The sequence below is a fragment of the Mustela putorius genome, unplaced genomic scaffold, assembly GCF_011764305.1.
Source record: "Mustela putorius furo isolate JIRA1106 unplaced genomic scaffold, ASM1176430v1.1 tig00003898_pilon_pilon_pilon, whole genome shotgun sequence".
Lineage (NCBI taxonomy): Eukaryota > Metazoa > Chordata > Mammalia > Carnivora > Mustelidae > Mustela > Mustela putorius.
Genome location: NW_025422047.1, coordinates 6,741,298 through 6,766,598, shown reverse-complemented (window position 1 = coordinate 6,766,598; position 25,301 = coordinate 6,741,298). Strand labels below are relative to the sequence as shown.

Here is a 25,301-nt window from a genome sequence, read left to right as displayed (position 1 = left end):
ATTGACTGAATGTTTGTGTCCACTCAAAATTCATATGTTGAAATCTAATCCCCAGTGTGATGGTATTTGGAGGTCACAACTTTGGGATGTGATTAGATCATGACAGTAGGGCCCTTATGAGCGGGATTAGTGCCCTTTTAAAAAAGACCCAGAGAGCTCCTTTGTCTCTTTTTCCATGTGAGGAGCCAGCAAAGAAGATGGTCTTCTAGGAGCCAGGAAGCAGCCCCTTACCAGACACCAAGTCTGCCAGTGCATTGATCTTGGATTCCCAAGCTCCCAGAACTACATTTCTTTGTTTAGAAGACACTTAGGATGTGGGCTTCTGTGTGTCTCTACTGTGGATCCTATTTCATAGTAGAGACATGTCTGTGAAAGTTCATGAGATCCTGGATGCTTAAAGATGCAGAGGGACCTTCATACCATCTTTTCCACATGTCTCCCTAACATTAGGTTTCCTTCTTAAAAATATTCCTGATATTAATTTACCCTCTGGGTGCTTCTAGGCATCGAAGATACCAGAAATGAGTCCCCTTTTGGGGAACACAAAATGTAAAAAATCGCTTCTTGAAATTAATAGTTTCTTCCAGTAGAATTTTACACAATATAAATTTCCTTGAAACATGAGTGTGATCAGAGTTCTGAGAACCAAATCACAGTTGACTTTTGAACAATGTGGGGGTGAGGGGCACTGACCCCTCCCTCCATGAAGTTGAAAAATCTCTGTGTTACTTTCAACTTCCTGGAAGCTTAACTGCTGATAGCTCACTGTTGACTGGAAGCCTTCCCAATAATATAAAGAATTGATTAACACATATTTTGAATGCTCTATGTATCATGTACTGCATTATTACAATAAAGCAAGGTGGAGGAAAGGAAATCATAAAGAAGAGAAAATATGTTTATACGTCTTGTACTCTATTTGTTGAAAAATAATCTGCATGAAAGTGCACTGAGCAGCTCACACTCATGCTGTTCAAGGCTCAGCTGTACAGTCCATGGACCAGGGTCCATCTGGCTTCAGGAGTATGGTGATTGGAATCAGTCACAATCCCAGTCTGAGCAGCAGAAGTATGGTTAATACAATGAGGAACAGGTGGTGTGATCAAGAGACCATCTTCCCTTCCTAAGCATGTCAGGGAACATTTCACCAGGGAAATACACCTGTGCTCAGACAGAGTAGGACTGTTCATGAGGAGCTGGAAGAAAGAGGCATGGAGAGGTAGAGAATGAGGAGGAGTGAATATTGCCATGCTTTGGGTGTGAGACCCCAGCAGTGGGAGAGGAGACTGAGGAGCTAGCCCCAGCACAGCCCAGGATTGGGTGAGGACTTTGCACCTTGCTCCGTGGCTTCTCTGCAGAGGCAGGAGTGCATGGGGAGACTGGTGGTACCCAGGTCAGTGAAGAGGCTTGAGCAGTTGCTTAAGGTGACAGTTCTCAAATTTTCAAGTAGTTGTGCTTCAGGCTGTTAGTCCCTCCAGTAGAATTTTGTCCAGTGTGGGGGTAGGACCTTTGAAGATTTTCCCAGGCTCTGTGGGTAAGTCTGAAGCACCCCAGGTTTTGAAAACACTGGTTCAGAGGAATGACGAGGGAGTAAGAAAGAGAGGAGGGCCTTGATTAAGAGGTACTAGAAAGTGAGATGGTGACTCCTCTTGGTGACCAACCATCTGTAAGGCTTGAGAATGTGGGAGGATTCTGGTTTGAGCAAGTTCAAACATGACATCAATGTCAGGCTCCTACATGGCAACAGGGAGTAGGAGATCTATGGGAGTAAAATGGGAGGTTTAGCTATAGAGAGAAGGCCAACTTACTGTCAAGAAATACCCATTTTTATCACCTAGAAATAACATTAACTTTGGGAGGTTATGGTTCTGTCCATTCAAATATTGCTGATAATAGTGAAATACTTTCACCTTGTCGTTCATATTCTTTTCAAAGAGCGTATTTTGCTCACATTTGTTAGGCACTAAAATTTGTTGCATGCCAGTGACATAGTGTGATGACTTTTAGGCTAGATGTTATTATCGTTCTGCAGACGATGGGACCGAAGCTCAGAGAGGTTAGTTGATTTCCCTAAGGTCATCTTAGTCAGGAACCAGGTAGAGCCAGGATTCAAAACTCCTGACTTTGCCAAGGCCAGTTTTCCCTTGAACCTCGGTCTCTCATAGCCAGAATGGTGGGATTTTTTTCCCCCCTGTCATTTATAAATGGTAAATGTGGCGTCCAGACAAAGTGTGATTTGCCCAAGATCTTAAGCTGGTAAGTACAGAGCGGGGATGAGAATCCAGGTGTCACTTCCTGGCCACTGCTCTTTTCACTCAAACTTCTTGCTTTCCAGATGACTGAGTTTATTTTCCTACTTGTTTCATGTACAGTTGGACCTTTCCCTCTCAAATAGGAAGAGTTAAGAGAATTATGAATGTCATTTTGAAGGACAGAAACACTGTCTGAGAAGCAAAACTAATTTTCAAATCTCATTTGTTTCGGAGCAATGTATGACAGTACATTTTCAGCCTGTGCATGAATTTTTTTTTTTATTAGGAACCTGACTTTCATGATGATGATAGAAACATGGAAATAACTCCAGGAGAAAAGGTGCTTCGGAATACCAAAGAGCAACGGGATCAGCAAAACCGGCTGAGGGAGATCGATGACCGACTGAGGAAACTGAAGGAAAATGTGGTAAGTCTTCTTTTTAATTTCAATTTTAATTGTCCTCAGCAATCGTCTTAAAAAAAGCTTCCAGTTTCCTTGGACTGTTTTATGACTGGTTTTATATTTGTTAAGTCTGTCAAGAAAACTGACATGGGAGTTTGTCACAATTTGAGTAAAAATATGATTCATAGAACTTAATGTAATATTATACATACTTTATGTGATGTAATAAACCTGTGAAATACTACGTGAGGTCAGAATAATGATCTACACACCTAATATTCTGTACCTGATGGTGACAAAAATGTTTTTTTTTAATGGAAAAAAATTGGTAGTCATTCTCCATAAAATGATCTTTATATATTGAATGTACAGCTTAAATTCTCCCACTTTTTGATCATAATTCATAATATATTGTTACTCAATTTAAATATGTTCTAAATCCGTCTTGTGCCTTTCTCCTGTTTTAAGAGCTTGTCATGTAAAAACATTATTGCTGATGAGAGAAAACTCTTAAATCAACTAAATTGTGAGCTGGTTGATATTCTGATCCTATCAGAAAGTCTCCATAATGTTATGATTTTCCAGCTACCCAGAGGATGCTTCCAACTGAATCCTTGGCTTTTACCTAAAATGAAACATGACAAGGCTCAACTTGTGACTCTCCCTACATCCTCTCTCCCAGGGCTGGTCTTGTCACAAATGCCAGCAGCACCTCCTTTCTGTCTCCTACTAAATCCTATTATCTTGGGTGATCTTCAAGCCTCATTAAGTTTTAACCACTATGGCTAATTTGCTGTCATATCTTGCCACCGTTCTTTATGACTCTGAAAATCTTCTCTCTTTTGTCCTGGCGTGTATCACCCTTCTGTCAGCATTGTCACCTCCTGTCTAGCCACTTAAACCTGGTCAGTCGCTTCTCTCATTATTCCATTTTATATGCTGTTGCATGGGTGTAACCATCAGGTAAGTGATTTTGATTAAATTCTGATCTCCTTAGAGCTCTCCCAGAGCATGCACTGATCCCGATGGAGATTCCCCCCCTCTGCTCATGTGTAGCTGAATTGCTCTGAACCATTCACCAGCCATGGACAGCAGCCCTGACGCGGAGCCTAAGAGGGTAGGCAGGTTACCTCATGAGGGCCAGACAGCAGATCGAAGGGGACCGAATGCATTGTACTTCTCTTTAACATTCATTTTTATTTACTTTTCATGGGAAATGAAATGAGAATTATATCAGGGACTCCTCCATTTTTATCTTCTGAGGGATTTTTTTCTCCTTGGGGTTATTGATACAGGGAAGAAGTAGAGGAAGTAAGAATGGTTAGGGAGTGTAAAGAGGCTCTTGGCCAATAGTTGTGGTGGTAGTGACGGGGCACTGCCAACTTGGTAAATACGGTGTTTGTGGCTTTACTGGTTTTGAAAACCCTGGGCACTTCTCATCCCGTACCTGTCAATCCAAGGCAGGCAAAGCCTGTCATTCTCCATATTTCAGCTCTCCTGATTTCTGACCATTTGTTATATGCCTTGGACATATATCCATTATTTTCTGCTTTGTCTCTGCTATTATGTAATTTTGGATGCAAAACCTGGATCCTTTAGGAAATCTTACATTTTTTTCCCGGTGTCATATGAAAGTTGGCTAGACTTACAGAGATATGGTAAATATCAAGAGTTGGTTGTTACCTAAGTGGGAAAGAATAATACGCATAAGTAGAGAAGAGCAAGTACTGTGTGCCTACCAGTGGTAGTAGGCACTGGTCCAAGTATATTATAACTTACTATGTAGTCTTTATTAGCACTCTTGAGGTCAATATTACTATCCTCACTTTCCACACGAGGAAATAGAAGTTGAGTAAATTACTCAAGCAAATGTAGCTACTAAGTGGAAGAGACAGGATCCAAATGATCATCCTTTTTAAAATAAGATTTATTTATTTATTTGACAGAAATCACAAGTAGGCAGAGAAGCAGGCAGAGAGAGAAGGGGAAGCAGGCTCCCTGCTGAGCAGAGAGCCTGACTCGGGGCTTGATCCCAGGACTCCGAGACCATGACCTGAGCTGAAGGCAGAGGTTCAACCCACTGAACCACCCAGTCACCCCTAAATGATCATCTTTTAACAACTATCTTCTTTTACAGTCAACACTTGGAGAAACTGGTATGATAAAGGTGTATGAGTATTGATCTGTATCATCTTTATGTTTTAATTGCTTAGCGTTTCACGATACCCTGTGGATCACATTGCGTACCACGTGTGTGTACTTTTTAGGGAAGATACTACTCTGTAAGGCCCAGTGTACCTCAGAGATTTCTAGGTATTTTGTGGATGGGGAATCTGGAGACTTGAGTCCTTGTTTCAAGGTTGTCAGTGGCCTGATATGTCAACTTGATAAATCACTTTTTCCTCTTAGAGTCTTGGTTTTCTTACTTTAAAATCAAGGGAGTAGGGCTAGAGGGCCTTTGTCCTTTGGCCTGTGATTGCTGGCATATTTTTTTGGCAAAAAATGATGTTATTGGTAGTATATAAAGTTTAGCGTGTATGCTTGATAACTGGTATTAATTGGTTTAAATATTCTATTGAAAGTTACTTTTGGAAGTTCAGTAAAACTTTTTAGGAGAATGTGAGATTGTCTTCCATGTATAGAAAAAAGTTAGCCTGCTACCTATAGACCAAAGAGTATGTTCTCTGAACGATACCTTCTAGAAATGGCTAATTTTGCAATTTTGCCTTATTTTTCTTATTATGAGAGAATATTGTTTCAAGATCACTGGGTAAAAGCAATAATCTCTGGCCATGAACTGGTGATTTAGGGATAAAATTCATACTCAGTTTTAGGGATGCACTGGGCAAGGAGCGAAAGAAGGGGCAGCGTAGGAGCCCTGGGGATAGTCCTGGAACCACCTGAGTCCCAGGATTGATTTGCCCATAAAAGTTGGAAAAGTGACTTAATTCTGAGGCTGTGAATGCACGTGTGCCTTTGTCAAGATTGACTGAGGAAGTGGGATCCGGGTTAGTCTGAAGGAGGTGGTGGTATTGGTGTCATTAGAACCAGCTGTCAGGAACTAGGGAAGGCAGGCACAGTGGGATGAGGTTGAGGCTCGCAAGCGAGAGGGGAGCTCTAGCGGGCCAACAGGAGTCCCAAATACCAGCGGTGTAAGTAGAGGAAGGGTGAGCTGTGGCTGCTGGAAGCAGCATATGTGGAAAAAATCTTCAGAATTCGCTCGCTATGAGTCAGCGATGGTATGGAGCCGATATGCTGCCTGTATGGGAGAGGCGAGCAAAATGGATCTTATGGATAGTAGAGGACAAGGATGAGGAAGAGATTTAAAAGCAGGTCCTATGAAGGATTGTTGGTGGGACTGAGTGTATTTATTTAGCTTGGTGAAGAAGAGGGGTGTGTGTGTGTGTGTGTGTGTGTGTGTGTGTGTTGTGGGGAACGAGGGGATGGTTTAGTCTAAAACTACACAACATCCCTCTCCTAAGGATATCTAAAGGACTACTATTTGAAGTATTAGTCTTAATCTTTGACAGTTTAGCTAAAAAACATGGTGATTGGGGGTCCATGAAGAGAGAGATTTCTGATAAGTATTAAGGAAGAGTTAGCATGATTCAGGATTGGTCTCTGGGATTGATCTGTCTGGGGCAAGGTTTTCGAGGCTGGAGTGAGTAGAGAGGGTTTCAGTATACAAAGGGTGGCTGGGTGGTTTGGTCCAGCACATGCAGGCAGCTTGCGCATGGCAAGTGTGGAGGAGGCGCTGTGCTTTGAGCTCTTTGTCCCACATGATGGGGAGAATTTGTGCTCAGTCACTCATCTCTTGCCTGGTTGGTTCCCGTGGGCTGAGGAGTACTGCTGTGACCATGGATAAAAGCGTTCTTTATCAGGCTAACTACTTGTATGGAGATAATTTGAGATGATAGAATCAAGAGAAAATGAAAATAGCTGTATTCATAGAATAAGCAACACAAGACAGAACCTGCAGATGACCTCTTTTTTGCGTACGATGGGCGCTGGTCCCTGTCCCCTGATTTACCTGTCTAGCTCAAAGAGTCACTTTCTGCTGTTTTAGGTGCTCTACAGGCTTCTCTGCCCCTTCACTCTTTGAAACCCACTCTGCTTTTATTTCCTCCCTGGGTTCTAGTTCGGCTCTGTAAGTTTCTGTACATGGGACATAGTGGTAATGGAATACTATGCAGCCATCAAAAGAAATGAAATCTTGCCATTTGCGACAACATGGATGGAATTAGAGCGTATCATGCTTAGCGAAATAAGTCAAGCAGAGAAAGACAACTATCATATGATCTCCCTGATATGAGGAAGTGGTGATGCAACATGGGGGCTTAAGTGGGTAGGAGAAGAATCAATGAAACAAGATGGGATTGGGAGGGAGACAAACCATAAGTGACTCTTAATCTCACAAATCAAACTGAGGGTTGCTGGGGGGAGGGGGTTTGGGAGAACGGGGTGGGATTATGGACATTGGGGAGGGTATGTGCTTTGGTGAGTGCTGTGAAGTGTGTAAACCTGGTAATTCACAGACCTGTACCCTTGGGGATAAAAATATATGTTTATAAAAAAAAAAAAAAAAGAACCAGACACTGAAGCAGCCTGTTTGGATTTGAATCTCAAACTCTGCACTTCCTAGTTGTGTGACCTTGGACAGGTCTCTTGACCTCTCTGCTTTAGTTCCTTGATCAGTAGAATGGGATAGTTGTAATGAATGCCTACCTTATAGGCCATTACGAAGATTAAATTCATCTTAATTCATGTAAAGTGCTTCAAACAGGGTTTGGCACATTTTGAGCGCTATAGAAATGTTTATTATTAGTATTGTTACTCTTATTATTAACATTATTAAGGTGGCATATGCTTGTTTCTATGGTGATGAGGAGGGGTATAGTGGAAAGGATGAGGTTGAAGATGGCGGTGTACAACTTAGAGAAGGATCAAGATGCCCCTTTTCTGACTGAGGATGAAAGGAGAGAAGGATGAGCCTAGAAAGGTAGGTTTGGAGCTGAAGAATAAGTGAGAGAGGTCATGTTCTTGCATGTTCTCTATCTAGTCTGTGAATTAGAGATGAAAGCATATGACTGGAATGAGAGGGCAGAGTAGGGATGGGGCCTTGAAGCAGGGTGGGGAAGGATTGAAGTAGATGGTGTGAGGACGAGAGGGGAGCAACGGTGAACCAGGAGGACAGCCCGGCTGAGTTTGGAACCCTAGCTAGGACAGGGAGCCAGCCCGCGGGGCTTGGGGTCATCTCTGACAGGCCTCGGCAGTCCAGCGGGAGCGGAAGAAATGGGTCCAGAGATGAGGCAGGGGCGAGGAGAGGTTGAGTGATTGCAATGCAAGACCAGGGAAGCAAGGGGGTTGGTGGTGCCTGTGAGACCATACCGGAAATGGAGAAAGGAGACAAACGTAACATGGCTGCTTCAGGTAGCGGTGGGGATCTCTTTGCCCTTCTTCAACCTGGTTTCATAACTTATTATTGTAAACATACACCAGAATGGCAGACAGCTATCAGAAGAAATGAGGTAGATCTATGTATCCTGGAAAGATGTCTGTGATACAGTCTGTAGTTTAAGACAATAGTATGATTCCATTTTTATTTAAAAAATCATAGAAAAATGCTGGGATAATATATAACAAATGCTAAGCAGTGATTACTTTTAGTAGAGATGGGATGGATGGGGAGGTGATAAAACTTTTTTATAACAGACTATTTAAAGGGAAAAGTGAGTTGGGATTATGGATGCTTTTTATACCTTTTCTCATACTTTTCTCTATATCTAGACTTTCCATAATGTACATGTATTGCATTTGTAAATAGAAACAATATTTCAAAATATGTAAAACATTGATATATATGAAGGATCATTACTTATTGTCTTCATGGATTTAGGAAATTAGAGTGAGTCATCATAAAGAATTATGTTCAGCCTTACCCGTACTTAAAATTCATATTCAGGGCACCTGGGTGGTTCAGTCAGTTAAGCATCTGTTTTCGTCTTGGGTTATGATCCCAGAGTCATGGAATAGATCCCCACATTGGGCTCCTTGCTCAGTGGGGAGTCTTCTCCCTCGCCTTCTGGCCCTCCCTGCTGCTTTTGCTCTCTCTTTCTCTTTCTCTGTCTCAAAAAAATAAATAAAATCTTTTAAAAAATTAAAAAAAATTCATATTCAAACAATCTTTAGGCCCTAAATACACTTACCAGAGCAGCAAAGATAATGATAAGTATAATTATGTCATATTGGGAGTGGTATGGAGGTAGAAGCAGCAATATTTGAACAGTATCAAAATATTAGCTATTTTATTTATGGTGAAGAAACATTTTTTTAATTAAAAAACTTAAAAAATTTTAAATTCCAGTGTAGTTAACATACAGTGTAATATTAGTTTCAGGTGTGCACTGTAGTGTGGAATCACTCAGTATTCATCACAAGTGCACGTGTTAGTCCCCTTCACCTATTTCACCCACCCCCCACCCACCTCTGGTAACCACTGGTTTGTTCTTGATAATTAAGAATCTGTTTCTTGGGGTGCCTGAATGGTTCAGTCTGTTGAGCATCTGACTTCAGCTCAGGTCATGATCCTGGCGTCCTGGGATTGAACCCTGCATTAGGCTCTCCGCTCAGGGGCGAGTCTGCTTCTCCCTCTTCCTCTGTGATTTCTCTCAGGTTCACTCTCTCTCAGATAAATAAATAAAATCTTAAAAAAAAAAAAGAGAGAGGGAATCTGATTCTTGGTTTGTCTGTCTCCCTCTCCCTCTCTCTTTTTTTTCTTTGCTTATTTGTTTTGTTTCTTCAGTGCCCCATATGACTAACACCATAAAGTCTTTGTCTTTCTCTGGCTGACTTCTTTCACGTAGCGTAATGCTCTCTAGCTCCATCCGCGTTGTTGCAGATAGCAGAATTTCATTCTTTTTTTTTATGGCTGAATAATACTTCATTGTGTATATATACCCCATCTTCTTTATCCATTCAGCTATTTATACACACTTGGGTTGTTTCCATAATTTGGCTATTGTGAATAATGCTGCTATGTTTGTAACGTAGGGGTGCATGTGTCCCTTTGAATTAGTGTTTTTGTGTTTTTGGAGTAAATACCTCATTATTGGAAGCTTGTTAAATTGGTTATTTTTCCCCTGAAAAGCAATTGGTCAACTGTTGACCTGTGACATTATTTTTATTTCTGATCTACACAATTCCACTTTTAGGAACATATACAAAGAAATAACAGCTAAAAGGAACCAAACTAAACAAAGTAAGAAGCAACTTAAATGCTCTCAAATAGAATGTCAAAGCAATTTATACATGGTCCTACCCATTTAATACAATAGTAAGGTAATAAAAATGACGAGTACCTGGATTTTGTCAACAAAGGAATTTTAGTTGGAAATGAGTGATCTGAACAAAAAGATAAAAATTCTAGATAGATTATAAGTATCAACTTAACTATATAATATATATAATTGTATAACATTATATATATATTATATGTGTATATATATGCACACACTGACAACAATCTGAAGGGGAATAGAATATAAATAGCTTAGTTCTATTATTTTCCACTTTCTATTAAATTGCCTTTATCCCTGAAGAAAGTGACTAATAACTGAGGTAATTTTATTATTTCCTTGTTTTATTTATATACAACTTAACCCTTTACTATAATGATAGGCTGCTTGAGTAATTTAAATAAATAGTAATAATTCATGTTCAACCTAATTTTCAGAGGTATTGAGTGTTCCATTGTGATAAGACTAAGGGGATTTTTTTTTTCAAATAAAGAACATCTTTAACTTCTAGAATTAGGTAAAAATGCTTTTAGTGAAGTTGCATAATAATTCTAGCTTTCACAAATCAGAAGAATTAAATTTTAGTTTTTGCATTTTCGAAGGAAGAATCAGCAATCTGATCTCATCTCATGGACTCCTTTAATGATAAAATATTCTCAAAGATGTTTTGTTAGTATTGTTAGCAAAAGTTTTCCATGGTTTCAATCATTCTAAATGCATTGACCACACTTTTTAGGTCTTTATAGTGTCTCTTTTGATTCTTAGTTTGAACTTCATTTATTTTTTTCATCATTTGAAGTCTCTACTATTTCTTTCCACATTCTTTCCCTTTTTGGTTTCCTGGAAACCACTGAGCTTGGCCTTGTTTGGTGAACTGCATTGTCATTATTGCATCAAAATGTTTAGCACTCTAAGCCTTGTTGCTGAGCATTGTGGATAAGAATGTGGTTCACAAAGGATGATAAATCCTTGTGTTCTGATTCTTATTTCGACATGCTCTTGCTGTTTAACCTTGTATAAGAATACATGGACCCCAATCAGAAGACTGGAGGGTTTCTTCTGCTCTGTGAATGGTGGAGGGTCTACCTTCAATTACTAAACAGGCCATAGAATCAGAATTATAGAATGTGAGAGCTGAAGGGTCCTTACAGGTCACGTGGGCCAGTCCCATGGATTAGAAACTGAAGTCTTGAATAGCCAACTGATTTTTCCAAGACTCACAGTTAGTGATAGACCTGGGCCAATCCTCAATTCTTTTGACGCTTCAGTCTGTGAGCTTTCTGTTACATTCAGCCGCTCTAAGTCACATCTGCTCAGACGAGCCAATTTTCAGCTAAGATTTGGGGCCACAGACAAATGTGGGCTTCATTCTAAAGCCTTTAAACTCTTACATTTATACATCTTTCCCAAATTTAGTGGAACTCCAAACAAACCTGACATGTTCGTGGTTAAACTGGATGATTAACAACTGTGTTTTGGTATTCATACATTAACTAAGACCTGAGTTGGGAAAGGAATTATGCTTTCTGTTTAGCGTCATTGTTGGGAAGTGTAGAAATTATTTAATCTTTCGTTGTCATTTGTAACAGCTTTTAGGAAGGTAGATGATAACAATGATAATATTGATAGCGGTGATATCATTGACATATACATTATTGGTATTTTTATAGAATGTATATAGACATATACATTATTGGTATTTTTATATAATTTACAGCTTTTACTTTTCCTTCTGTAGGTGTTGGCAGGGTGTGCAATAATGATGCAAAATATTTGGCTGTGAAATTTTGAGAGTGGGATTTGCAGATCCACAGTGGAATAAACCTTGAAAAATCCATTCTCAAAATCATAGGCAAAAAGAAACACATTTTGAAACAAGTAAGTAGAGCACAGAATTTTCGGAAGCACATCATCTGATAAAATTTTTTGCAACTGAATAGTGTTATTTAATGATTGCAAAACAGCATCTAGCAGTTAGAGGTACATGGTTGGTGTTCCAGAATTGTTCCAGAGTGAATCAATGAGCTAGTAACCACTTTAAAGCTATCAACTATGTGTAGTATTCAAATATGTTGTAGAATAAATTGAAAGCACAATTTAGCTGTATTACTTTGGGAATAAAATATTAAAGGTAATTGGATTTTTTTTTATTAACTTATTTTGTTTCAACCATCACTTAAAAAACTTATAAGTACATTAATAGATTTCAGTTTCAAATATATTTTGGAACAAGAGAGGATAAATATATATATGCATATGTATATATATATGCCTTGTATTCTGCCTATATAATAAAACATTTTAAAAATTATTCAGGATATTTTCTTCTGGATTATGATTTTTAACATGTATTATAATAATGCAGACTTGATCTCATCATAGAAGTGTAGGTATTGTGCTGTTTCTGAATGATAATGTACAAGTCTTGAATGTCATCTTAAAAATGAAAATTTTGGTGGCAATCTTGTTTTAGAATATTACCCGATTTTATTTATTTATATTTTTTTATTAAAGATTTTACTTATTTATTTGTCAGAGAGAGAGAGAGAGATCACAAGTAGGCAGAGAGGCAGGCAGAGGCAGAGGGAGAAGCAGGCTCCCTGCTGAACAAGGAGCCTGATACGGGACTCGATCCCAGGATGCTGGGATCATGACCTGAGACGAAGGCAGCCGCTTAACCAACTGAGCCACTGAGGCGTCCCTAATATTACCCAATTTTACAAAGCTTTGTTTTTTAAAATTTTTAAAAAGTTTATTAACATATAATGTATTATTTGTTTCAGGGGTTCAGGTCTGTGAATCATCAGTCTTACACAATTCACAGCACTCACAATAGCACATGCCCTACCCAATGTCCATAACCTAGCCACCCTATCCCTCCTACCCCAGCAACCCTCAGTTTGTTTCCTGGGATTAAGAGTCTCTTATAGCTTGTCCCCCTTCCAAGTCCCATCTTGTTTCATTTTCCCCTCCCTTCCCCCCACAACCCCCTGCCCTGCCTTTCAAATTCTTCATATCAGAGAGATCATATGATAAGTGTCTTTCTCTGGTTGACTTATTTCGCTTAGCCTAATACCCTCCAGTTCCGTCCATGTCATTGCAAATGGCAGGATTTCATTTTTGATGGCTGCATAGTATTCCATCATATATGTGTGTGTGTGTGTGTGTGTGTGTGTGTGTATAAATATATCATGTCTTCTTTAACCATTCATCTGTTGATTAACATCTAGGCTCTTTCCATAGTTTGGCTATTGTGGACATTGCTGAAAAAACTTTATTGTTGAGCAGAATCTCTAGAATTAGATATAAGGCTAGTTAGATTTTAACACAATTCACTGTTTACATTCTAAATTAGTTTCCAAGGCTCATTGGTTGAGGCCCTAGATGTGGTTATATGGAATGAATGCATGCATATACATCAATAAAGAAACAATAATATCTTATTAAAGGAAAGAAATAGAATTTTATAAAGTTAAATAAGTATTGTAAAGATTATAATATGCCACATACACACATTTAACCAGTATAGTGTGTACTTACATAAAATTAGAATGCATAAATAATTAAAACTTATGACACTTTGGGAGGTTAAAATTAAGCCTATTACTTAGTTGTTAACATGTGGTAGTAATACTATTTAATTTCTTTTCCAATACTTGAGGTCATTTTTAGTATCATTTAGTGTAATAAATTCTTGAATAGATTCCCAGTGGGAATGATGAATTCCCAGTGGAGATGTTGTTTGTATTCATAGTTTGTCTTTAATCCTTTCATTTTTTTCTTAACCAGCTACAGTCAGATTATTTTTTGTTTGTTTGTTTTTTATTTTGTTTTGTTTTTAAACAGACCTTCAGGATTCTAGATCTGCTTCTTGTTATGGTCTGAGGCTGTCTCTGTCCAAAACAGGGGTTATCTGAAGCAGTGATTTTAATGTGGATGGTCAAACAACTGTTTGTTATTGGTGGGGGTAAGGAACTTTTACCAGAATGTAAGTTCATGTACTCCTTACTTCATTGAGAAAAGCTTGCTTGGTGAATCAGTTGATTTAAATTCTGGCATAGCTTCTTGTTGCATAGCAGACCTGCAAAAAACAGTTTGAGGGCCAGCCCTGGTCAGCAGGCCACACTTTGAGGAGCGCTGAGTGAAGGCCTGTTCCCGATCTCTGATGCCCATGGTTCTGAGCAACCAATCTCCTAGAACTTAGTCACCAAATGTGGCTGGCTTCTCCTTTCTTTACCTTCCCTTTGTGTCTTCTGGACCTGTGTTCTGACTAGATAGTGATGTCTTGATATCATCTCTGGGTTCTGCCCTTGTCTTTGTTTTTTAGCTCTTTGGCTCATATATATTACACGGAACTATAGAAACCTTCATCTGTAGTTTACTGGGTCCAGAGATTATCTTTATCTATTAAATTCTTGTTCTCTATACACCCATCAGGATAGCTAGAATAAAAAGTACAAGGAGCAAAATAAATAAAAAATTAAAAATTAAAAAGAAAACATAAAAAGTAACAAGTATTTGTGATGTGGAGAAAAAGGAAATCTTATGCAATGTTGGTAGGAATGCAAACTGGTGCAACCACTGTGGAAAATAGTATGGAAGTTCCTCAAAGAATTAAAAATAGAATTATCATATGATCTAATAATTCTATTACTGGGTAGTTACTTAAAGAAAATGAAAACACTAATTCAAAAAGTTATATGTACCCTATATGTTTATTGCAGCATTATTTACAATAGCCAAGATATGGAAGCAACCCAAGTGTTCATCCATAGATGAATGGATAAAGAAGTTGTGGTCTGTATACACAATGGAATATTACTCAGCCATGAAGAATGAGCTCTTTCCATTTGTGACAACATGGATGGATCTGGAATATATAATGCTGAGTGAAATAAGTCAATCAGAGAAAGACAAATACCATATGATTTCATTCATATGTGGCATTTAAGAAACAGGACAAATGAACAAAGGAAAAAGAGACAACAAAAAGACTCTTAACTATAGAGAACAAACTGGTGGTTATCAGAGGGAAGGTGGATGAAGGAAGGGTGAAGTAGGTAAAGGGGATTAGAGTACACTCAGCATAATGAGCACTGAGTAATGTGTAAAATTGTTGAATCACCATATTGTACACCTAAAACTAATATATTATATGGTAATTATACTTAAAAAAAATTCACATTCTCAACATTCTGCCTTATTAACATGATACCATTGGCTACTGACACTAGATGCTAATGTTTTAGGAAAAAACATATATGATTCTTTAAAAACTGCCTATAAAATTTGACATGAAAGTCCTTTTTTTTTTTAAACTGGAAGTTCTATTTTATTTTTTAAAAAAGATTTTATTTATTTGAAAGAGAGAGAGAGAGCGCACACATGAGCAGGGAGAAGGGCAAAGGGAGAGGCAGAGTCCCCACTGAATAGAGAGCCCAATGTGGGACTCCATCCCAGGACCCTGGAATCATGACCTGAGCTGAAGGCAGTCACTTAACTGAGCCACCCAGGCACCTCTGAAAGGTCTATTTTATTTTATTTTAAAGACTTTTATCTATTTATTTGACAGAGAGAGACAGGGTGAGAAGGAACACAAGCAGGGGGAGTGTCAGAGGGAGAAGCAGGCTCCCCACCAAGCAGGGAGCCCGATGTGGAGCCAGAGTCCAGGACCCTGGGATCATGCCCCGAGCCAAAGGCAGACGCCCAATGACTGAGCCACCCACACACCCTGAAAGGTCTATTTTAAAAACGTAATTTAATGTTGATTTCTGGTCAAGATCATGTATTAATCTAAGTTTATACTTACCTTGGCTCTAACTATAAAAAATTTACGAAAACAGCATAAGAATAAAGCAAGATGTATATCTCGATGGAATGCACTAGAACACATGTGAAATGCAGTAGAAACACAAAACTTAGCTGACCTGGAGCCGGAAGTCTGACTGATGTGAGGTCAAAATGATCTGTGTGAGGCCAGGGACCAGAAGCAGACTCCGGTGTGGAACTGGCATTTCTGTGGCCATGGCAGCAAGTTAGAGAAGCTCAAACTGAGAAATACTGCTGAGGACTGTGAATTACATATAGCTTCATGGGAGAGTCCTACTTCTAGCTATATGGCAGACTAGATATTAGAGAAGCCCCTCTTAGTAAAGGAAACCTAAAAATGGTACAAGATGTATTTGTTTTTAAAGTAATTTTTGAAGCATGAATGAGCTGGCAGAAAAGGGAATTCCTCGGGGGACAAAAATGACAAGATAAGTGAGGGGTAAGTGACTGCTGGAGCCAGCACTTGTCCCTGAGGTATCTATTGATCTTCAATGGCCTGAAGCCTGGGTTTCAACAGACTGTGTGTAGGGGGCCAAGGAGGCAGGGCCCGAGGCTGAGGAGGTCAGATCAGAACTCCCACACAGAGTCGGTTCACCAAATTGTTAAAACCTCAGTGAATGAACTAGAAAAAAAACCTTCTGTGGAGAGAGTTTTGTGTCTTTGCTTTGGTTGTGTGTGGAATGGAGAAAAATTCTCCCATGAGAATTCCTAACGACAAGCCTGCATGAAGGTAGGTTTTGAGTTTGAGTTCACACTACTTATAGGGTTCGAAAAACCTCAAGTTGAATGCTTAGCTGAAAGTGGTCTTAGGTTGGCAGTACTCCTGGTTTCTGGTTGAAGGAAAAGGAAGTCTCTTTGGAAGAACACAGTTTAAATCTAGACTTAAATAGTTCCCACAAATAAAGTGTAAGGACCACAAGTTCACAATAAAGAGCTCCCCCCTCCCCAAATGCCTAGGGAAATAAGCCATCACAAGCAAGAGTTAATAGAAAAAACACACACATAGAATCAGTTTCACACAGACTGCAGTTTGGAACGGACTATTTCAGAATGTAAAATAAGTCTGCTTCACATATTTAAAGAAATAAAAGGGGCTTTTGAAAGTACGGTGAAGGAAGATTTGAAATGGAACCAATGAAATGAAAATATAATGAAAGTGGAAATTCTTGGAGTTAGACCTTCCCTGATCCCTATACAGGATTCTGGCATTTACGCTTATTTTCCCTCTCATTTTTCTGTAACTTTTCTAAAGCTTTCCATCAACCCTATAATGAGAGAGAACATGGCCAATAGCTTCAAATCAGCTAGAGAAAAAAATTCTAGAACTGCACATCTGCCTCTGAACCACAGGGCAGAAGAAAGAAAAAGAGATACAGTATAATCACATACAACGTACATTTGTAAGACTACATCTTTGAATAAGGCAGACTTCCCCCCACCCCGTTTATCTGCCTTCTCTTTTAGAGAAGTTTTTTAGCTTTTTAAAGCATTAGCTCTTATGACTTGTAATTTTTACATTAAACAGTTTCTTAATTGAAATACATACCAGATTTAGAACTGTGTTCCCTGATACATTATGTTTTTAAAAAAATAGACTTGATTTTTTAGAATAGTACTAAGATTACAGAAAATAATGTGCAGAAAGTACAGAGTTCCTATACAATCATCTCAACTACCTCTAGTATTAACATCTTGCATTAGTGTGGTTCATTTGCTACAGTGGATGACCAATACTGATACCATTAACTACTGCTTACTTAAATTTGGTGGGGGTGGGGGCAATGGGCTACATAGTAGAATAGTGAATGCCTGTGTAGACATTTGTGAGTCATCTTTCTTCCATGCTCAAAGCCATCCATTCAGATATATTTTAATAGTTTTCTCTGGACCTCCAAATGGAAAGTAATGGGCTTATTATTTTAAGTGTCATAATTCATGATCGGATTTAAAAAACTATGGTGGTAACTGATGTTGCAAGGTTAAATTGTTTTGTCAAATAAAAAATCCAGATTTAATTAAATGCAAACAAATTTCTGTGTATTTAGTATGTAGAAAAATCTCTCTCAAAGTTGGGGTATAGAGTTAAGCTTTTGATCCAGGGGAGAGCATAAGAATAGTAAACAAATATGATAACATAAAGCAGAATAAAACCAGTGACAGGTAACAAAAAAATACTGTGTTCGTTCAAATTAGAGAATGATTATAGTGAAGAGATCCGGAAGTCTTTGTGGAAAATGTGAAATCTGAGTTGAAAACTTGAAGAATGGGGAGGGTTTCACTCTGTGTAATGGGGCATAGGCCATAGAGAAAGAAGAGATTTTGTGGAAAAGGGCCAGATGTGGGAAAGCTTGGGCCATTTTAGGGAACAGAAAACAAAATCAGCATTTATGGACTAAATTGTATCAAATTTTGACTTTATGCTAATTATGCAAAGATGCACGACATTTTAGAAACTTGAATATTGCTGAAGCAAGCATTTGAACCTGGCTTTCTGCAGCACTCTCATTTGGGAGTGAGTCACTTAGTGCCTGCCTCTAGCTCCCGGTTGAGCACCACTGCCAGCACAGCTCTGCTGGTCTCTACCTGGCATCACATGGCCCTGAAACCTGGTGTGGTATTAAAAGTTATTTCTATGTTGGTTAGTAAAAAATGCTCTTCTAGTGGTCAAGAGGAAAAAGACAGTGGTGTCCGGTGACAACAATACTGTACTTTGGATAAATAGAAGAGTGGAATGCTGAATTTGATATTAGATCAGATTGTGATGGGAGTTTGGAACTTTACAGAAGACTCTGGTCAAAATTCTATTATCAAGGGTCTACTTTTAGGCAAACAAAATTGTAAAAGTAGAATGGAGTCCTATTTATCAGCAAGTTATTGCAGACTGATAAAGTTTTCTGAGCAGTTGTTTGATATGATATGAACTGAGGTTTTATTTATTTATTATTTATTTTTTTAAAGATTTCTTTATTTTAGAGAGAGAGCGAGCGAGAGCATGAATGGGAGGGATAAAGGGAGGGGGAGAGAGAATCCCAAGCAGACCACACTGAGCACAGAGTCTGAGGTGGGACTCTATCCCAGGACCCTGAGATCACCACCCCAGCAGAAACCAAAGAGTCGGACACTCAGTGGACTGTGCCACCCAGGCACTGCTGAACTGAGCTTTTAGAAAAGTCTGTATTGGTATATTGACTAAACTTTTACTATCAACAAAGATAACGCTGAAAGTTGCCATAAGGACTATTTAAACAAGTAAGAGCTCAGTAAAATGAAATGATTCAGGTAATAAAAACTACATTCTCAAGGCTTCAATTTTATTTTTCCAGTTTTGTACTGGAAAAATAGTGGATTGTGTTGGATGTTTCTGTAATCTCAGTCTTTTTAGTATTTTTTTGATCTCTCTAAAAGAATTACAATTGTATCTGTTATAAAAGCTATAGCTATGGTAGACATTACCAGTGGCCTACCCCAAATCTAGTTGCCTGTGTTCCTTACTGATAAAACTCTGGCACAGCCGAGTGCCTTGTTAAGAATACTTGCCCCTCCCCCCCCCCCCCCAAAAAAAGAATACTTGCCCTCCCAGATTCCCTTCTATCTAGAGTGGCTCTGTGAACCAGTTCTGGCCAGGGGGATAGACGCAGACACATCCTCATGAAAAGAGAAGGAGAAAGATGCTGACATATGCCTTTTGCCCTTACTCCTTTCCCTTCTTGGCTGGAGTAAAGAAATATTGCGTGGCCCTTTGGAGATCACAGGACAGAGCAGAAGATAGAGGGAGTTGGGCTGGAATGCCATCCTGACGTCACCACCTCAGTCCTTGTCTGCTCACCTCTGACCTCTTCGTATGTTTGTTTGTTTCTTCCTTCTCCTTTCTTTGGGTGAAATAGAGCTGACACACGGTGTCACATTAGTCTCAGGTGTACAGCGCAGCCATTCGACAACTCTGTGCTATGCCGTGCGCACCTCGGTCAGTGCAGCTACCTTCTGCCGATGCTTTGGCAGCACCACTGGGTGGTACCTTTTGCCCCTGCGACTTCCTCATTCCCAACTGGAAGCCTGAACCTCTCGCTGCCCTTTACCCATTTTGCCCATCCCTTCCTCCACCTCCTCTCTCGCAACCATCAGTTTGTTCTTTGTATCGAAGGGTCTAGTTCTGGTTGTTTGCTTGCTTGTTTGTTTGTTTGTTTGATTTTTCAGATTTCATGTATACGTGAAATCATTTGGTATTTGTCTTTGACTTATTCACTTAGCATTATGCCCTCTAGGTCCATCCATATTGTCACAATAGCAAGAGTTCATTTTTTTTAATGGCTGAGTAATATTCCTTGATATATATCATGGAATACACACACACACACACACACACACACCCCATATTATATGTGTTTCATATATATATATACACACACACACACATATATACCTATATATATATACACATACCAATATACCACATCTTCTTTATCCATTCATCTATTACTGATCACATGGGTTCCTTCTATGTCTTGGCTATTATAAATAATACTGTAATAAAATAGGGGTACATCTATCTTTTCTTTCTTTCTTTTTTTGTTTTTAAAGATTTTACTTATTTGTCAGAGAGAGCGAGAGAGGGTGCATGAACACAAGCAGGAGGCAGGAGGAGCAGCAGGTAGAGGGAGAAGCAGGTTCCCCACTGAGCAAGGAGACTAATGCAGGACTCAATCCCAGGACCCTGGGATCATGACCTGAACCAAAGGCAGATACTTTACCAACTGAGCCACCCAGGTGTCCTGCATGTATCTTTTCAAATTGTTTTCCCTTCCTTTGGGTAAATAACCCAGGAGTGGCCTTATTGGATCATATGGTAATTCCATTCTTAATTTTTTGAGGAACCTCCATACTGTTTTCCACAGTGGCTGTACCAATTTGCATTTTCACTTAGAGGACATGAGGGTTCCCTTTTCTTCACTTCTTCACCGACACTTGTTATTTCCTGTCTTTCTGGTACCAGCTATTCTGACAGATGTGAGATGACCTCTTAAGTGACTTTGATTGGCACTTTCCTGATGCTTAATTATGTTGCGTGTCTTTCCTGACCTGTTTCTTAAGTTAGACTAACAAACTCAGCTTGGTTATGTCAGGAAGGTCATATGTTTTTTTATTTTTTAATTTTTGATGAAAGCAATTTCAAGCCTACTTCCATCAGGTGTAAAATGGTTAACAGTTCATGCTAATGCACTGGTGAGGCTAATGAGTTTTGCTGGGGAATTGCCCTGGAACTTCAGTGTGTCCATCGGCCTTGTTTGATGTGAGTTTGAACCTCAGAGAAAGTTACACCTTGCACCTACAGAGGCAGACTGTCACCCCTCCCCATTGCTAAAATGTACACGGCAGAGAGCAGAACATCAAGGGGGCAAACACTGATCTCAAGGAGCATAGAGTGTTAAGATTTTTTAAAAAAGATTTTATTTATGCATTTTGAGAGAGAGAGGAAGAGAGAGGAAGGGATTGGGGGGCAGATGTAGAGGAAGAAGCAGAATTCCCTCTGAGCAGGGAACGCAACCAGGATCTCCATCCCAGGACTCTGGAATTATGACCTGAGCTGAAGGTAGATGCTTAACCGACTGAGCCACCCAGCTGCCTGCAGAATGCTCAGATTAATGTAGCAGGGGAGCCTCCAGTAAGCACAGGAGTCATTTTGGGGGAAAACGAGTAATTAGCAGCAGGTATTTTATAGAATGTGGGGAAGGGAGCAAACCTTCTGCAAAATGTCACTGGTGAAGACCCATTATTTAAAGAGAATATTGAGTGGTTGCAGAGCTACAGAAATGGTAATAAGAATCCTGAAATGATGAACTAACATTGTAGACCAGCTCTGCCCAAAGAAATACAATGCAAACCACTTATGTACATTTGATCTCATAGTCATTTTAAAAAGGTAAAAAGAAACAGGTGAAATTATATTTAACCCAATATATCCAAAATATTGTTGCTTTTATATGTAATCAGTGTAACATTATTTTATTTATTTATTTATTTGACAGACAGAGATCACAAGTAGGCAGAGATGCAGGCAGAGAGAGAGGTGGGGAGTCAGGCTCCCCGCTGAGCAGAGAGCCTGATGCGGGGCTCGATCCCAGGACCCTGGGATTATGACCCGAGCCGAAGGCAGAGGCTTTAACCCACTGAGCCACCCATGTGCCCTCAATATACCATTATTAATGAAACATTAGAAGTTTTGAAATCCCACAGGTCTTTTCCATGTAGACCCTAGAGTCTGTGTCATGATCCGGACCAGCCACATTTTAGATGTGTATGCGGCTGGTGACTACTATATGGGACAGGGCAGTTCCAGAGGAGAACAAAGCAATTTATGTGATGATATATTGCTTTAGTCTTAAAAGGTATAAGTTTTCACCAAAATTCTTATTTTCTAGGTTGTAGAAGGAGTCAATTCTCCTAAATTTCTAGGGGAATCTGACAATGGTGAGGAAAAGGTCATATAGAAAGTCTCCACTTATATTTTTAAAGGGAGTCTGACCTGGTTTGTGAGATATGATCTAAAAAAATGATGGCCAAGAAACAAAAATTGAAATAAAAGATTTATTGAAACCACATGTATAGTCTTGGAAACAAAGCTAATACTCTCAATTTCACCTCTTGAATACTTTAAGGAGTAGGAAACTATTTGTGTCTTTTTAGAATTATGCATAATATCTATCTAAAATGATGGGGGATTTACTTAACCTGTTTTACCATTCTGCTGTTACAGGCTTTTTTATTCCTCAAATTGGGAAAGATGAGTGAAGACAAACTTGGGGAACATGGGGAAGACTTTATTACTTTATTTTTATAGCTGTTGAACTTGGTATGAACTCAGTTTGTATTTGATTCTAGAAGTTGGAATATCTCAACAGTTTTTCTTTGGGTGTTATTTGCTAATGTGACTATTATTAATCCCAGTTCACTTAATGAATGATGTTATTCTGAAGGGTATCTAATTCTTTACTTTCTTTTTGGTCAACCAGCATCAGATGCTTTACTACCAGTAACAATAGTCCGATGTTTCAGGTCCCACCTCCACTGATGCACCTCTTACAGAAGTACTAGAGAACATTTTCATTTTATTTTATTTTTTAAAATATTTTATTTATTTATTTGACAGAGAGAGAGAGAGATCACAACTAGAGAGGCAGGCAGAGAGAGAGGGTGGGAGAAGCAGGCTCCCAGCCGAGCAGAGAGTCTGATGCGGGGCTCCATCCCAGGACTCCAAGATCATGACCTGAGCTGAAGGCAGAGGCTTAACCCACTGAGCCACCCAGGCGCCCCTAGAGAACATTTTTAAAGGGTCTTATGTGGGCCTGCAAAGACTTTAGCTTTTTTGGTCTACCTAGAGACAAACTTTGTAAAGACAGAGGAATTTCTTGTGCCCAACTAGAAATAACATGACTGCCTCTGAAGATAGGGGAGAACTTGTTAAAAGATTTCTCTGATTATAAAGTAACTATGCATACTTGGTTATGATTTAAATTTAGTTTCATAGTGAAATGGCGTTTTAGAGAATTCAGGCAATCTGAAAAATATAAAGAAAGGAAAAATCACCCATAATATTACCTCCTAGAAGAGTTGATCTGTAATACAATTGTAGTTAACCCTTGGCCATTATCCTGCCTGACATTTTTCCTATTCACACACTCCCCACTTACTCACACCTCCCACCAAAACACACATGCCCTCCTCTCTGTTGTTTGTCATTTTATCAAACTGTGATCATATTCTACATACATTTTATAGCCTGCTCTTTCATTTAACAATACATTATGGGCAGATTCTCATGTTAATTAAGTATGTAACCAAACTTATCATTTTACTTTTTAATTTTTTTCCAACCTCATCATTTTTAAAAAGATTTATTTATTTATTTGAGTGGGGGTGGGGAGGGAGAGGGACAAGCCAACTCCTTGCTGAGAGCAGAGCCTGATGTAGGGCTCAATCTCATGACCCTCGGATCATGACCTGAGCTGAAATCAAGAGTTTCTAGTTTTTTTTTGTCATTATAAACCAAAGTGCAGTGAGCATGCATTTTTTGACCTATTTTCTTAGGATAAATTCCCAAGTGGAATTGCTAAGTCTGAGTATATGTTTAAAGAACTTAGCTATATGTTGCCAGATTACCCTTCAAAGATGCTTAATTTCTGCTTGCACTAACTGTGTGCAACTAACAGAGAGCTATATCTGTGCCAGTATTATTATCATTTAAAAAACATTTGCCAATCAGATAGTTTAAAAATGATATTATTACTTTAATTTGCATTTTTTAATTACTAGTGAATTTGAATATGTTTTTAAATGCTTGTTGGTGGTTTATATTCCTTCCTTGGTGGATTGTCTATTTGTATCTTTGTTTAGTTTTTTATTAAGGTGTTTTACATTTTTAATTGAAAAGCCATCTTTGTATATTTAGAATGTATGCTCTTTGACACATATGTTGCAGATTTTACTGTTTCCAAAATGTTAGTTCTACTTACTGTTTTCCAGTATTTAAAAAATTTGCAAGGTGCTATTTTCTAATTTATTATCATATGGAGTCATTTGTGAGAAATACATGTTGGCTGTTGCAACTTGCTTTGTGTTTCTTGAAAATACCCATCAGAAGTATTTATATCCTTTCATGTCTAAGCCCTGCATCATCTCCAGAGTATGTTTTGAGTAAGTAATGTCAAGGAAATCACCATCTAATTATGTTCTTGCTAAAGTGCCTTGGTACTAGCTTTGAAGTTGGCTGCTAATCTCTTCTTAGCTACATTTCTTTGGATCTATGGTTTAGATAAGCAATGACAAGTAAAAACATAGAAGGCTGTACTTTCTTGAGGGAGTCTGCTTTTAGTATTGTAATTTAATGTTAACAGCTGAGAATTCGCAAACTCGATTTTTATTTTTTTATTTTATTTTTTTTTTAAAGATTTTGTTTATTTATTTGACAGGCAGAGATCACAAGTAGGCAGAGAGGCAGGCAGAGAGAGAGAGGAGGAAGCAGGCTCCCCACTGAGCAGAGAGCCCGATGCGGGGCTTGATCCCAGGACCCTGGGATCATGACCTGAGCCGAAGGCAGAGGCTTTAACCCACTGAGCCACCCAGGTGCCCCTCGATTTTTATTTTTATTCAATCTGTTCCTGCATTATATGAAAGCACACAAAATCAACATCAATGTTCTAAGATCATCCTTCAGAAAATTTTGAGACACTTAGTCAAAGCAACATCCACAGTCAGTGAACTCTTACGAGGTATTAAGGTTTCAAATACTTGCTACCCAGCGTGGATACATGTACATGTATTCAGTATCATGTACTTGAATGTTGCGTTTTCTCACCACGAAAAAGAAATGGGAGCTATGCTGTTGTGGTAATCATTTTGGAATACCTCAAATGCCATGCTGTATACCTTTTAATTACTTAATGTTGTATGTCAGTTTTATCTTAGTAAAGCTCAGGGTGGACAAGAGATTTGAAATACCTGTTAAAAATAGGGCATATTTATATGGTG

General features: G+C 38.9%; 1 protein-coding gene across 1 annotated transcript in view; it reads left to right on the top strand.

Moving 5' to 3' along the window:
- Nucleotides 1-25,301, top strand: part of FSIP1 (fibrous sheath interacting protein 1) — a 184,349-nt gene that overhangs the window by 60,751 nt on the left and 98,297 nt on the right. The window contains exon 10 of the mRNA XM_013055402.2: nt 2,539-2,679. Within this exon, the coding sequence (XP_012910856.2) occupies nt 2,539-2,679 (141 nt within the window). The remainder of the gene's footprint in view (nt 1-2,538; nt 2,680-25,301) is intronic.